The sequence below is a fragment of the Spermophilus citellus genome, assembly GCF_964194105.1.
Source record: "Spermophilus citellus genome assembly, chromosome: 8".
NCBI classification, from domain to species: domain Eukaryota; kingdom Metazoa; phylum Chordata; class Mammalia; order Rodentia; family Sciuridae; genus Spermophilus; species Spermophilus citellus.
Window position 1 is genome coordinate 103809205 of NC_138189.1, and position 13670 is coordinate 103822874.

At 39.3% G+C, this 13670-nt stretch overlaps 1 protein-coding gene across 3 annotated transcripts in view; it reads right to left on the reverse strand.

The window, feature by feature from the left end:
* The window catches only part of NFKB1 (nuclear factor kappa B subunit 1), a 117538-nt gene that overhangs the window by 19644 nt on the left and 84224 nt on the right, over positions 1-13670 (reverse strand). For all 3 annotated transcript variants that reach the window (XM_081303800.1, XM_081303799.1, XM_081303801.1), the window contains 5 exons: positions 12309-12400; positions 10768-10906; positions 4379-4522; positions 2353-2442; positions 945-1136 (listed from right to left, as the gene is read on the reverse strand). In XM_081303800.1, the coding sequence (XP_081159926.1) occupies positions 945-1136; positions 2353-2442; positions 4379-4522; positions 10768-10906; positions 12309-12400 (657 nt within the window). The remainder of the gene's footprint in view (positions 1-944; positions 1137-2352; positions 2443-4378; positions 4523-10767; positions 10907-12308; positions 12401-13670) is intronic.

Here is a 13670-nt window from a genome sequence, read left to right on the forward strand (position 1 = left end):
CCTAAAAAATCTGTCGATGGCTTGATAGGGGGAAGAATTTAGGAATGTCTGTTATTTTAAGGAGAAAAACCAATGTGCATTATTCTAAGGGCAACTGATCAATCCCCATTGTTGATTAGATTTGCCATGATTTTTCAATAATTAATTTCTTGGTAAAATGATCCTTCTCTGGAATCTTTAGCAACTACCTGTCTAGTTAATGTATTAAAAAACACAGGCAGGTAACTTTCAATCAGCCATTGGTGTTTTTATGAGATTTGTTCCCTTGAAGTCAGGTGACGGCAAATTGTGATCTTTGGGCTCCAAACAGGACACATTAACCACTTTTTAAATGTCTCCCTGGCTAAACATGGTTCATACATTTTTAAAGGGGTATTACAAATAAAGGAAGAAGAAAGAATATGCAATAGTGGCCACATGTGGCCGCCAAGCCCATATTTACTTTCTTTCCCTTTACAGAGGTCTTTTGAGTACTATATGAGGTGACCTAGAGTCACAACATAGCAAACAAGGACTGTTTCAAAGGAAACACAGAAGTACTTTCCCTCCGAATCCTACCTTTCAAAGAGGGCAACAGGACAAAAAGAAAAGTTCCATTTTCAGGCAAAGTTCCATCTAGTATGACCACAAGCTAGACACTAGAGAGGGGTGACTAAAAGAAGAGAAGCTGATGGTCTCTCCTGATCCCCCCAACCGGCACAAGGACAATAGGAGGATGGACATGCTAATTTCTGTGCTTTAGGTTCACACAGAAAAAATGGGAATTCCAGTGTGAATAAAATGACCAACATCTGCTTTTCAAAAGGTGAGCACACAGAACTGGACGAGAACATAATAAGTACATTCAGGTTAACAGAAAAGAAACCTCCATTCTGAAGTCCGCTTGGTACCTAGACCCCTCCCTAGCCAGCACACACAGAGTGCTGCTCTGTGCATCCACCTACCCTGAAACGGAGAGTCCTCTTCCTTTACTCCCATGGTGCACGGCAGCGTCACCTCCTCATTTCCGTCAATGGACATGCCCAGTTTATCTTGTTCTGTGGTTTTGATAATGTTCCCAGAGAGATTTACAATCTCTCTGCCACCACTCTTGCCACAATCTTCAGGATCACTTTTAGATACATCATTCATGGTTCCTAAGAGAAATGCAAAACCATCAGCCATTTCTCAGTAAAATTTATTAATTAAGTTGTAATTCACTGTTTCAAAGTAGATCAGATAAAGGCAAGAAGCAAGTGAATTGCAAAAGGAAAATAAAAATCATAATTCGAGATCTTTTTAAAATTTTCATATCATAAATAATATTTTGTGACGCTATTTTAAAAATAGCTTCTAAAAATATTTTTCAAGTATACTTCTAAAAACTTAGATCTCATTTTGTTTATCTGTAAATGAGAAAATTGAAATAAAGCTCTTCTGTGTATTGAAGTGAAATGGAAATTTTTAAAGTTCTTGAAAGGACAGCTCTTATTTTTTTTTTTTTTAAGGCAAGTTGCAAAGATGTGATCTTGATTCGCATTCTTCAGTGTGGGAGGTCTCCCAGTGCTCTATTTCTAATCATGGTCTTTCTGGTACAAATTTGTTATCTTACAGGTTCTATGAGAGCACCTGGGGTTTACGGGCAGACCGAGTTCAAATTCTGATTCTGCCACTAATAGCCATGTACTTTCAGCAAGTGAATGAACATTTCTGAGCCTCAGCACCTTTCGTGTACAGATGCTAATATTTTCCTTACAGAGTATAAAGATGAGAATTAAGGGAAATACTTATTCTATTTTATGGAATTAAATGTTGCCTGATTCCTGAATACAAAATAAAGTCAATTAAAAGTTAAAAAAAAATACAGTTAGGGCATATAAAAACACTTGGCACAAAACAGGCATTTAATAAGTGGGAAGGTTTATAGAATTATTTCTTCAGTGCATACACTAGTATGTAATTTTAATGTAAGTTAGGAACACATAGTATGACAACTGCTACTTAGGGAAAACACTTGATTGGAAAAGACCAAGCCCATAAAACTCAAAACGATTTCAAAAGTGTATCACTTGAGGGAGAAAGACAACAGGTAAGTGTTGTGGATCTTTTTCTAATGTTTGAACAGTCAAGTCTCTGTCAACTTCTCTGTAATGTTCTTTTCTTCTGCCCCCATTTATGCTACTTAAAAAGTAAATACATAAATGAATATTAGAAACAGAATTTATACTCTCCAGAGGAAATAATAAGGTTTTTGGAAAAATATTTTCTAAAATTTTTTAAAAGATGATTTTGTTATTGTGATAAGTAATGATGAAAAAAACATCCTTTTCAGCATTGACTTCTTCTCTTCCCCTGTTTTAAAGTACTACTTACCATGCTTCAGCCCAGCATTGGATTTAGTGGTTCCAGGGTGGAAGGTAATTCCACCATATGTAGGAAATCCATAGTGCGGGAAGCCGTACCCTGGAATGGCAGGTAAAGCACATGTAAAACTCAGTGTTGGTCCCTTAGTGGAATACAGATTTTGGTGTGGGAGGATAGTGTGGTGCCCACAAATGGAGCATCAGCTTAGAGTCCGTAAGACACACCGATGGGGCCACTGAATTCCACTTTGGCAAAGTTAAATTTTGGCAGCTCAGGCAGTGTTCAGATTGGCACATGGAGGAGTTAATGCTGAGAATGTGTCCCTCTCCCTTCTGAAGGAGAGAGGCTACTGAGGAAGGGTCACACCAGACTCAGACTGGTTTATAGAGAAGACGTTAAAATAAACTCAGGAGGAAAAAAACAAACAAAACAGAGAAAACCTACTGACACCTCAGAGGAGAATGGCCACCACTGTCCATTCTTGTGCGTTTTGGGGGAGAGAATAAACTGGAAAAATTCTATAGGGAAGCAGCTGGCATTAGATGTTATACCCTTTGACCTCGTACACTTACTTCAAAGAATCTAATTTAAAAACAATCTTGAATAAAAGGAAAACCATTTAGATAGGAGTTGGGTGCAGGATTTTATGTAGGAGAAACACTCAAGTAAGTTACACTATGGTTTGTTCACTTGATGAAATATTATGAGTCATTAATAATGATGCTTAACAAACTGTGCTTATGTGAAGTCTATATTACCACGAGGAAATATGCTTATGTTAGGTGAAAGCAGCACATGACTCTAGACATACAATCATGATATGATGATAATAAATAGCTGCTATAAATAAATAATAAAGTAATTTGCATGATGATCATAGCTGCACTTGGGAAAATTCATAAATATTTACCATAAGATATGGTAAATTAAAAATGTTTAAACTTCAATGGCAGGATTTTATGTTTTCAAATTTTTCTGTAACATAGTATATATAATCTACAATGTAGCCTATGTAGATATATAATATACATTGACAATCAAGTATGTATGATATGGAATCTTTCTTGGGGGTTGGGTAATAGGGATTGAACTCAGGGCCACTCGGCCACTGAACCACATCCCCAACCCTATTTTGTATTTTATTTAGAGACAGTGTCTGAGTTGCTTAGTGCCTTGCTTTTGCTAAGGCTGGCTTTGAACTCACGATCCTCCTGCCTCAGCCTCCCGAGCTGCTGGGATTACAGGTATGTGCCACCGCAACCAGCATAATATGGAATCTTTTAAATGTTTCCAAACAATACCAAGACAACTAGTACACTATAATATTTAGAGGGGTATCTTTCTGTAATTAGATGATTTTTTAAAATTTAATTTTTTGCTTTCTGACAGTACAAGGGCTTCAACTCAAGGCCTCACACAAGCTTGGCAAGCACGCTCCCACTGAGCTATATTCCAGCACTGGATGAATTTCTTTCTTCTTAAAGTTTTTGGAAGATACCACATATATATAGTAGTTTTCTCTTATTCACAAGGGATAGGTTCTGAGATCCCCAGGGGATATTTGAACCAGGGATAATACTGAATGCTACATATACCACATTTTTTCTAATACACACATACCTATGACAAAGGTATGCAATTTGTAAGTTATTTTTTAAATTAGGCACAGTAAAAGATCAACAACAATAGTAGCAAAATATAATGCTGAGAATGATATATTGTAATAAAAGTTATGTGAATGTGGTTTCTCTCTTGAAAGTCAAGATAACTATTAGTATTTTTAGACTGAAGTTGACCACAGGTAACTGAAACCATGAGAAGTGAAACTGTGGATAAAGGGAGTCTGCACTGTAAGACAAACATGTGTTTTCTGAAAAATAAATTTACAGTTGTAGGGAAATTTTCATTAATTGAAACTCATGTACTTGATAATGCCACTGCCACTCAACCCAGAGACCTGTTTAGAAACCCAGGGAAGGAAAACAGTACTCTCTCCAATTTGAGAAAGCTTTCAAAAGAACAGACTGTTTTGTACCTGGACCCGTACTTCCAGTGCTCCCTCCTCCACCGCCGCTACCAAACATGCCTCCACCTCCAGCCCCGGCACCACTGCCGCCGCCGAAACTATCCGAAAAATTGGGCATGAGCTTCTGCCGTTTCCTCTGCACTTCCTCTTTATCTGTATTTACAGGAAGAGAAACCAGAGGAGAAAAGATTGATTCGGTTCCACCACTAGCCACAGAGAGACTATTGATTCTCATGGTATTTTTAAACATCGTAAAGGGAAATAGAAAGCACTCAAGGAGGAAGAGATGCCAAATTTCAAGAAGCATTATATTTATTCCAATAGGTACGAAGAATGAGAACGGGCCTCGGAGAGACCACAGAGTAGTACACACCCAATTCCACTCTGCAAGCGACAGCTTCCTGAGTCCCCAGCATTGGTAAAATTGTGAGAGATTAGATTGCCCATCAAAGATTGAGATATCAAAGATAAGGAATACAAAAACATTACTGTACACATTTGGTCACACAAAATTATTACCCTATCCAGCTAACACTCATTGTGCACTTACAGTGACCTAAATGCTGGGGATAAGGAGAGGCACAACAGGTCTTTGGTGTCAAGAACCCTCTTCCCCAACATTAGTTTTGAGGTAGCTGGGGAGAGATTTAGCAAGACAGCACTCTAGTGGTTACATGGTAGATTCAGGTGCAGATTCATAGGACATTGACTAGGAGGAAGAAGATGAGGAGGATGTTCTGGGAAGGGAATACGAAGGGAACAGGGTAATGAAGGGAAGACGTGCCTGGGGTGCTTAGAGAACAAGATGTTTTGGGCTTAACTGAAAGGTTAGTATGAGGAATTCTTGAGAGGTGGGACCACGCTGAGATGTATCTGGCGTATGAACCTAAAGTTCTTAATTCACAGGTGGAAAAGCTATTGAATGTTTTTGAGTGGGGGAATGATGTGTTTGGGCTTGTAGTTTTAGGAGATTCATCTGTCACTTGTGGACAGGGTTAGGAAAGACTCAACCGAGGCAGGACAGTGCAGAGACAAGGTGGTGGAGACGTGTTCCTTAATGGTCACCATGATAACAGAAATGGGGAGGATCCCAGAAACACACTGAGAGAGGCATCTGCAGGCGCTGGTGACTGATGGTACAGGGGTCCAGGAGTCTCAGAACACTCCTTGACCAACATGCAGGGACGGCCTCTGAGACCCTCGACGGTCCAGGTCTGGCTGCCATTTGGAACTCTTTTCCCCAGTCCTTGTGTGGTCCTCGTTTTCTTCTGCTTCCCACCAGCTCCAATGCCCCTTCTGAGTTCTGTCTCTGCCTCTGATGTCCACCTTTGTGTTCTTATTGTTTCTGTTTCTCTTTCTCTTCTATAATTTTCCTACCTATACTTTGTTTTTCTCCCTTCTGTCTTTTGGGCTGAAGCAGTGAAGGAGGTTTTTCTTAGTTTACATTAAAAAACAAAAAAACAACAACAAAAAAAACCAGTCAATGTGTTTTAGTCAGCTTTTTTTCAGTCAGCTTCCCAATACTTAAGAACTGTCCTATTTCTGATGCTTCGGTGTCAGTTTTTTTCGCTCATTTCTAAATCTGTGGTTGTTTCAATCATCTCAAGACTGGATGGAGGCTGCTGTTTACTGATTATCTCGTGATCATCTCACTGCAGTTGAAAGACAGAGCAGAGGAAAGTAGGGTACAAAGTGCACTGAATAGTTTAAAAACTGAGTATGCCCCTACTTATCAGAAGAGAAAGGCCAAGGTGGGTGAATTTTTAGAAAAATAAGCTTCCACTAGAAGGGAATAAAATTTAACAACTTCCTTATCAAAGAATTATGGACAGATTTGTAAAATTTCCCCATCTGTTATACCATAACTAATTAATAGCTGCACTTATTTATCTTATATAAACTATTGATCTCACATAGAAAATTACTCCACTGTATAAGTATGAAGTACAAGAGGAGAGCAGGCAACTTATTCATCTTTGGGAATAACTGTTATTTATTGACATGATTTCCAGCAAAGACATTGGTCAGTATTTTCCATGAACTCTTTTTGCCTTTTAAAGTAGATATGCTCACTGCTTATATTTCACTGTACAATGGGAATTTTTAAAAAGACTTTTTAATTTGTTCTTTTTAGATACACATGACAGTAGAGTATATTTTGACATATTATACATACACGGAATGTAACTTATTCTAGTTAGGATCCCATTCTTGTGGTTGTACATGATGTGGAGTTTCACTGGTTATGTATTCCTATGTAAACATGGGAAAGTGATGTCTGATTCTACAATGGGAAGTTTTAAGAAACAATTCTAAAAATATTAGCTATACTACAGCCAGTATGATTCCAATGACAAGAAACCAATTCAGAAAATCCTGTGAGACATTCTTTAAAAAAGAACCTAAAGATCAGAATCTCCACGGAATGGAGCGTGGAAATGATGTTCACACTTGGTGAAAGTATGACAGCACCCTTGCGGACTGCCTTTGACAGTGGCACCAGGGAATGAAAGAGCGACCTACTCCAGAAGGGACCCAAGTGGCTACCACCACAGATTCTCCTTTTACAGAAGAGAAAACTGAAGCCGCAGTGGATAAGTGATTTGTCTGAAGTCAGGGCAGAGTGAAGATCAGATCTGAAGTCTAGTGATCTTTTATTATATTTGACTGCCATCCTCTGGGAAACACTCCAAAATAGCTTTGTGGTAATAACTGATTAATAATCAATGATTTTAGATAGTGGTTCATGATTTTAGATCATAGTTTAATTATACAGATAAAATTTTAGCCTCTACCTCCTTTTCCTGTTTATGTGCTCTAAGAGTAGCTCATCCTCACTTTTTGGGTTCTAGTTTACCGGTGGAGATGCCTGCATTTACTCTGACCAGACCTTTCCTAACTTAAAGTCGATGATTCTATTTCTTCCTAATCTCCATCTTTTTAGACTGACAGGTCACTGTGGTCTTTCTCTGCCTTCAAATAGCAGTTCCTCAACTATATTCTTCCCTTGCCAATCATCCTCCTTTTGATTACTGTAACTGTGTCTCCTGAACCCAACCTTCTCCATGAAGTTTTTGTAAGGTGCAAAGCCAATGACCACAGAGGACACAGAGTTCAGGATTGGATGATTCTATATAGTGAGAGGACAATGTTTTATGATCTAGTGTCTTACTTGATGGCACCCAACATATTGCTGGCCCTTTGCATCAGATGGCAACTTGCCTGGCCAATCAAGAAGTCAGCCCACAGACAGTTAATGTGCATCTAGTATATGTGACAAATGCTTTGTTGGATGTTAGAGACACAAATACCAAGTCTCTGTACTGAAGAAGATTCTTCCCACTAGGAATGGGAAGAAGACAAGAGACAAGTAGATAAGACAAGTTTACATACTGATAGAAATAATTAAGAATACATCATTAGACAATGAGATAGGGAGTGACTACAGGGACTGGGGTAATGACAGGTGTGTTTAGTGACTTCTGGGAATTGTAAATAATGACTCTGTTGGTTGTACAGTTTGGATGCATGCAACCTGGCAAGGTTATTTCTCCTTTGGCCTACTCTCTTGGGTTTCTACTATAACTCTGAAGATTTTATAAAATAAGACTGCTAGACTTAATAAGACAGTTTTTCTTTCTTTCTTTCTTTCTTTCTTTCTTTCTTTCTTTCTTTCTTTGGTACCAGGGATTGAACGCAGGGGCACTTTTTATATTGTATTTAGAAACAGGGTCTTGCTGAGTTGCTTAGGGCTTCACTATCACTAATTTGCTGAGGCTGGCTTTGAACTTGCAATCCTCCTGCCTCAGCCTCCCAAGCCACTGGGATTACAGGCATGTGCCACTGTGCCCGGCCAAGGCAGTTATAATAATTACTCAATTACATACATGTTGGCCATTTCTTCCTTTGGAGCTCAATGGCTAATTCTCCCTTTTCTAGATGGTTCTTACAATGGTTGTACTGTATGGAGTTTGAATCACTGTTAGCCTCTAAGGTGAGTGCCTGAAACACAGGTACAATTTTGAACTTTCAGGAGACAACTCTCTAAACCTACTATGAACAGTCTGAACATGCCCTTGCTACAGCACACTTTCTTGATGTACAAACACCACTGGAAAAGGTAGACAGGTAGTCTAGAAACTAAGTTCAGCTTTGACTATTTCTAGGCTCCTATTTCTTTTTCTGTGTCTACTTTAGAAGAAGGGTGTTTCAACCAAAATGGCGATTTCCACAGTTCTTGTGTAGATGGAAGCATTCAGAAGGCTTTAGGCAGTGCCTGAAGGTGGGGAAGAGAGAAGAGGCAGGAGAACCTCCAGGAGAGGCCAAGAGGTGGCCTCCTGCCCTATTCTCTGGTGCCCATCTGGCCTGGACACTAGGATTCCCCACGATATCTCATGTGAAGTTAAAGGAGGCTCTTGTGCTGGCCATGCTTGCTGACCCCCTGCCCCAAGTGCACTGCCAGTCTGACCAAGCAGCGGTGAGGTCACAGCCTCAGAAAGAAACACGAACTCAGAGTAGAATTTTAAAAATGCTCTGTCTCAGCGTGAGTTCTAGGAAAGGAAAGCCCTCTTCATAGATCACCCTCATGATCTGCTATCACAGAATCCAACATCGTGTGGCTTGCTGCTGCTGCACCTTTGTGGTTTCCAACCTCAGCCAGGACCTGGGTGCTGTCTACCTGACCTCCCTCTCCAGTCTCACTCGCATCTAATCCAGAGGTTTCTAACTTTATTGTACCCCAGACCCTTATGCAGCCTGGCAGAGTGTAGGAACATCTCAGAATCATGGTTTTCAATATGTAATATACAAAATAAGGGGAAAAGAACACTTTAATATAGTTAGTTTCTCCACAGGGGTCAGTGCAATTGGATTAAGAAATGCCTCTGAATAACTCTCCAGTTTGGTGCCGGTCCTATCTCATCTCAAGATGCTTCTGAATGCTGAACCTCCCATGCTTCCCTTTCTTGAATTCCATTCCTGCCCTTTGAGCAGCCTATGAGGATTCTGCAGTTGAACTTCCACAGACACCTAATGGTACATGTTTTAAGCTGAACTCCTCTTTTCCACCCAAACCTACTTTTTCTCCCTTGTTCCTTTCATCTAGTCAGCCATGATATAAGCTTCCCAGTCTGGAAATCCTAGAATCATCTATGACTCCTGAATCTTCCCTCTCTTTCCCAGCTCACCGAACATCCAGGTCCTCTTGACGCCATTGCCACATTGTTGACTGGATCCACCCCTCCTTTTACACCTGAACACAAACACCTTTGCTAACCTCACCATTGCTCACTTGGATTCTTGCATTACTCTTCTGATTCACTGTCTGACTCCCAGACAGTGCCCTCAGTGTTGACTCAGACAAGTCAGGGCCATCATTCCAACACAGGTGGGCCTGTCCATCCCTCTGCAGAATCAAGGCAAAATTCTTCAGCTGCCACTCACAGCACCCTCCAGCCCAGCCCTGGCCTCCTGCACTTGCCTTGGCCTTCAGCGGTCCACCTCAGCACTGTAATGGCCACTTCTCTCTGAACAAACTGTCACACCATTGCACTTGAGTACCTCCAGCGTCCTAAATCTAGAAAAGTTCTGAGTTCTGTTAATCTTGAACTATATTTCAAATTCTATTCCGAATGCTACCTCCTGAAAGAGGCCTTCTCTTTGGAGGCTTCTTCAGAGTGAAGGTATCAAGGGCTGTCTCCTCCCCACTCTTCCCTGCTTCTGGAGATGCTTTACTTTGGGTACTTACTAAAATCATACTTTGCAAAATAAATTTAATTAAGACTATTCTGTCCCTTTCTTGAAGTTTTTTTTTTCTGTGTGTGTGTGTGTGTGTGTGTGTAAAAGAAAGGTGTGTTATTCATTTTATAGTCCTACGTGCACGGTGGCTGAGTTTTCTGCTCCATGACCTGGGGCTGGTTATCTCAGCGGCTGATTCTCTCCAACAGCAAGACTTATTTTCTCATCTCAACTGTCTGAAACCTGAGTTACTCAATAAATAGTGGATTCCCAAATTCAAAGACCAACTCTCAAGTGCCAGTATTTCATACAAGTTTTTTTAAAAATATTTTCTTTTAGTTGTTGATAGACCTTTAGTTTTTATTTATTTATATGCGGTGCTGAGAATTGAACCCAGTGCCTCACACATGCTAGGCAAGTGCGCTAGCACTGAGCCCCAGCCCCAGCCCTCATGCAAGTTTGATGGAGAAAACATTATTTTTAAGTTGGACTAATTCCATGACCTGAAAAATAGTACATTACCTACCTGTCTCTTCTCTAAAAGATAAGTGCCACGGATGTAGGGACTGCTTCTAGGAAGCTGGTCAAAGGAGGCGACCAGCCAATTTTTTCTAATTAGCTTGTCCTCTAATCAAGCATGGGAGTCTGAACACCTTAGTTACCTTTGATTTCAGGGTAGTAGAGAAAAGGTTTTGGTTCACTAGTTTCCAAATCAGATTTTCTCCGAAGCTGGACGAAGACAGAGGCTGGCTTTGTAATGTTGACATCTTTATACTTTGGGGTTTTGAAGACGATGGCGAACTACAGGATACAAAGATCCAAATGTTGGTTTGGAAGTACATTTTTTTCTTAGAAACCCTGTACATTAAACACATTCCTTATGCTTTTATTTATACCCAGCACTTAAACAAAGTATGCTAAAAAACACAGCACCCTGGAGAAAAAGGTCAAAACTCAGTGTTCAATACACACACATTTTTATTACACTGTCACTGTGAAATTGAAGTAAAACACTGTGACAACAGATTGCAAATCTCTATTATTTCAATTTATTCATATTTCAAATGTCTTCTAGTCATAAATGTCATACATACAAAATTCACTGCATCACTTCTTTATTCTCTTTCAAATCAGCCTCAAAAGATTCCAAAACCATTTAAAAGCAATGTCAGAAAAGTTGGGTGTAGAAAAAGTTGAAGCAAAGGGTCTTACTAATCAGCCTGCAGTGTGGCTGGTGAGAGGGAGTAAACCAACCCTATTCAGGACATTAATTCCTCTGGTGGCGTTGGAATAGTTATGCATTTTAACATTTTTTTAGTTTGATTTTTTTTTACAATGTAAAATATTCATAGGAATCAAGATTACAAAATATAAAAGGCATACACAATGGTATACATTGATAATCTTCCTTGCCATCCCTATTCCTCTTCCACACAATTCCTAAGAATGCCAGCCCCCAGAGACATGCACACTTGTTAGTTTCTTACATCCCCATCCAGAGTTTGTGCATATCCATATATGAGCACAGAACCACTTTTACATACACTTTGTTCTACACCTGTCCTTTAAGAGATTTTACATTTGTATCTTTGGGATCTTTCTAACTTAATACACAGGGTTCTCATTTCCTGTAATGGCTACATAATATTTCACCACATGGATGCCCCATAATTTATTTAACTAGCCACTTCCTGATTAACATTAGGACTGTTCCCAACTTTTAATGAAGACAGTATTTCTCAATCACTCATAAGAAGGAGGATGGGGACTCAGAATATTTATCCTCTGGTTATATAACAAGTCGTCCCTGGGAAATCTTCATTATCAGGGCAACATCAGCCTTTACTAGAAGATCACTCCTGTCCATACTCAGCACAGTACCTTCTTAACAGGTCTCACCCTAACCACTTCAATAGAATACCTAAACATTTCCACTGAAGGACTGAGAGCCACTGCCTTATGAGACAGAGGCTCAGACACCAAATGAAATGCCTTGCCTGTATCTCAGAACCAAAGTTCTATTAGAAACTTTCCCATAATTCTATGATGGGTTAGTTTTCTGCATAACCCACAAGTCTTAAAAATAGTACTGTTTCACAGATGTAAACACTTGCGTTTTTCCATTTTCATATATGAAAATGAAATACTGAAAGTCCACAAGGCAGAAAATGTAGAACGATAACAACGGTAATAATCTACTTACTTGTCTATGAACATCTGTGGGGGAAAAATCTCCAAATCCTTCCCAAACTCCACCATTTTCCTCCTCTTCATAAAACCGAATCTGGATATCATCTGTAAATAGTCACATCCAGGTGTAATTGCAAATAATGTAATAATATTTTAAAGCATGCTGAAAAATAAAGCTGATTTAACCTACTGTATACTTAAAAAGTAATTAATATAAATAGGTTTTGACTCATTTAAAATTTTCTCAAGTTGCTGACTTTTTATTCAATGGTAGAATTAGATTAGATTTACCGAATCAATCTGAGTGTTCTCTTAATCAGTGTTTGACCTTCCCACTTTTTCGTCTTTAAACCAAATCATTCCTTGAGAAACATGGAGAATGAGAGTAGAAGAATATCGGAATCTCCAAATGTGGTTCAACTCAATATATAGATACACATAATAATAATTAACTTGTATGTTTTACTATATGGCAGATGCTGTTCTAGGAATTTTTTTTTTGTTCTAGGAATTTTACACATAAATATTATTCACTTAATCTTCCCCACACCCTGTGATGTAGGTGTCCTGTTATTATTCTCATTTTGCAGAAAAGAAAAGGGTCCAGAGAGTTTTTCAAGTAACGTACCCAAGGTTGAACAGAAAATGGACGAAGAAGCCAGGATCTGAACCCAGACATCGTAGTTTCAGAGTCCAGGCTCTTAAACACTACTGTGCTGCCTCCCTATAATACTTTATCAGTCCATATTGAGTAACGGATCAAAGTACTGTGATGGTCAGGTCCTTTGTGATTAAATCAGACTAAATTTCATACTCTAGGCATAAGCTCCACTTCAGCAATAACAGGATAATCCATACAGGTTGGCATCTCCCTAGCTTCAGTTCCCATTTTGTAGGAAGGACCACATTATGGACTAATGAAACGAAGTTTCTATTTCTATTTTAATACAATTTTAGAAATAGTAGAGTTGGATAAAACATCTCATGGGCTCCTGGTTCAGTCCTAGTCTATCCTGGGCCCAGTTATTCAGCTCCTCTATGCCAAGTATAGGACTTCTCTTACGAAGATGTCCCAATGCAAGGACCAGGATTAAGAAATACAGTGGCAAATAAAGGTACTAGAATTGCATTTACTCATGTGCACACACTCAGGAATCTGGAAAGGAGTATTACTTTACTCATTAGAGTGGTTGGAAGAAGGCACTGTAAGCAAAGAAAGTGCAAACATTTTTTTTATATCTTTATTTTTATTTGTTTATTTTTATGTGGTGCTGGGGACTGAACCCAGGGCCTCACACATGCGAGGCAAGCACTCTACCACTGTACTACAACACCAGCCCATTGTGCAAACATTTTTTTAAAATAAAGAATATAT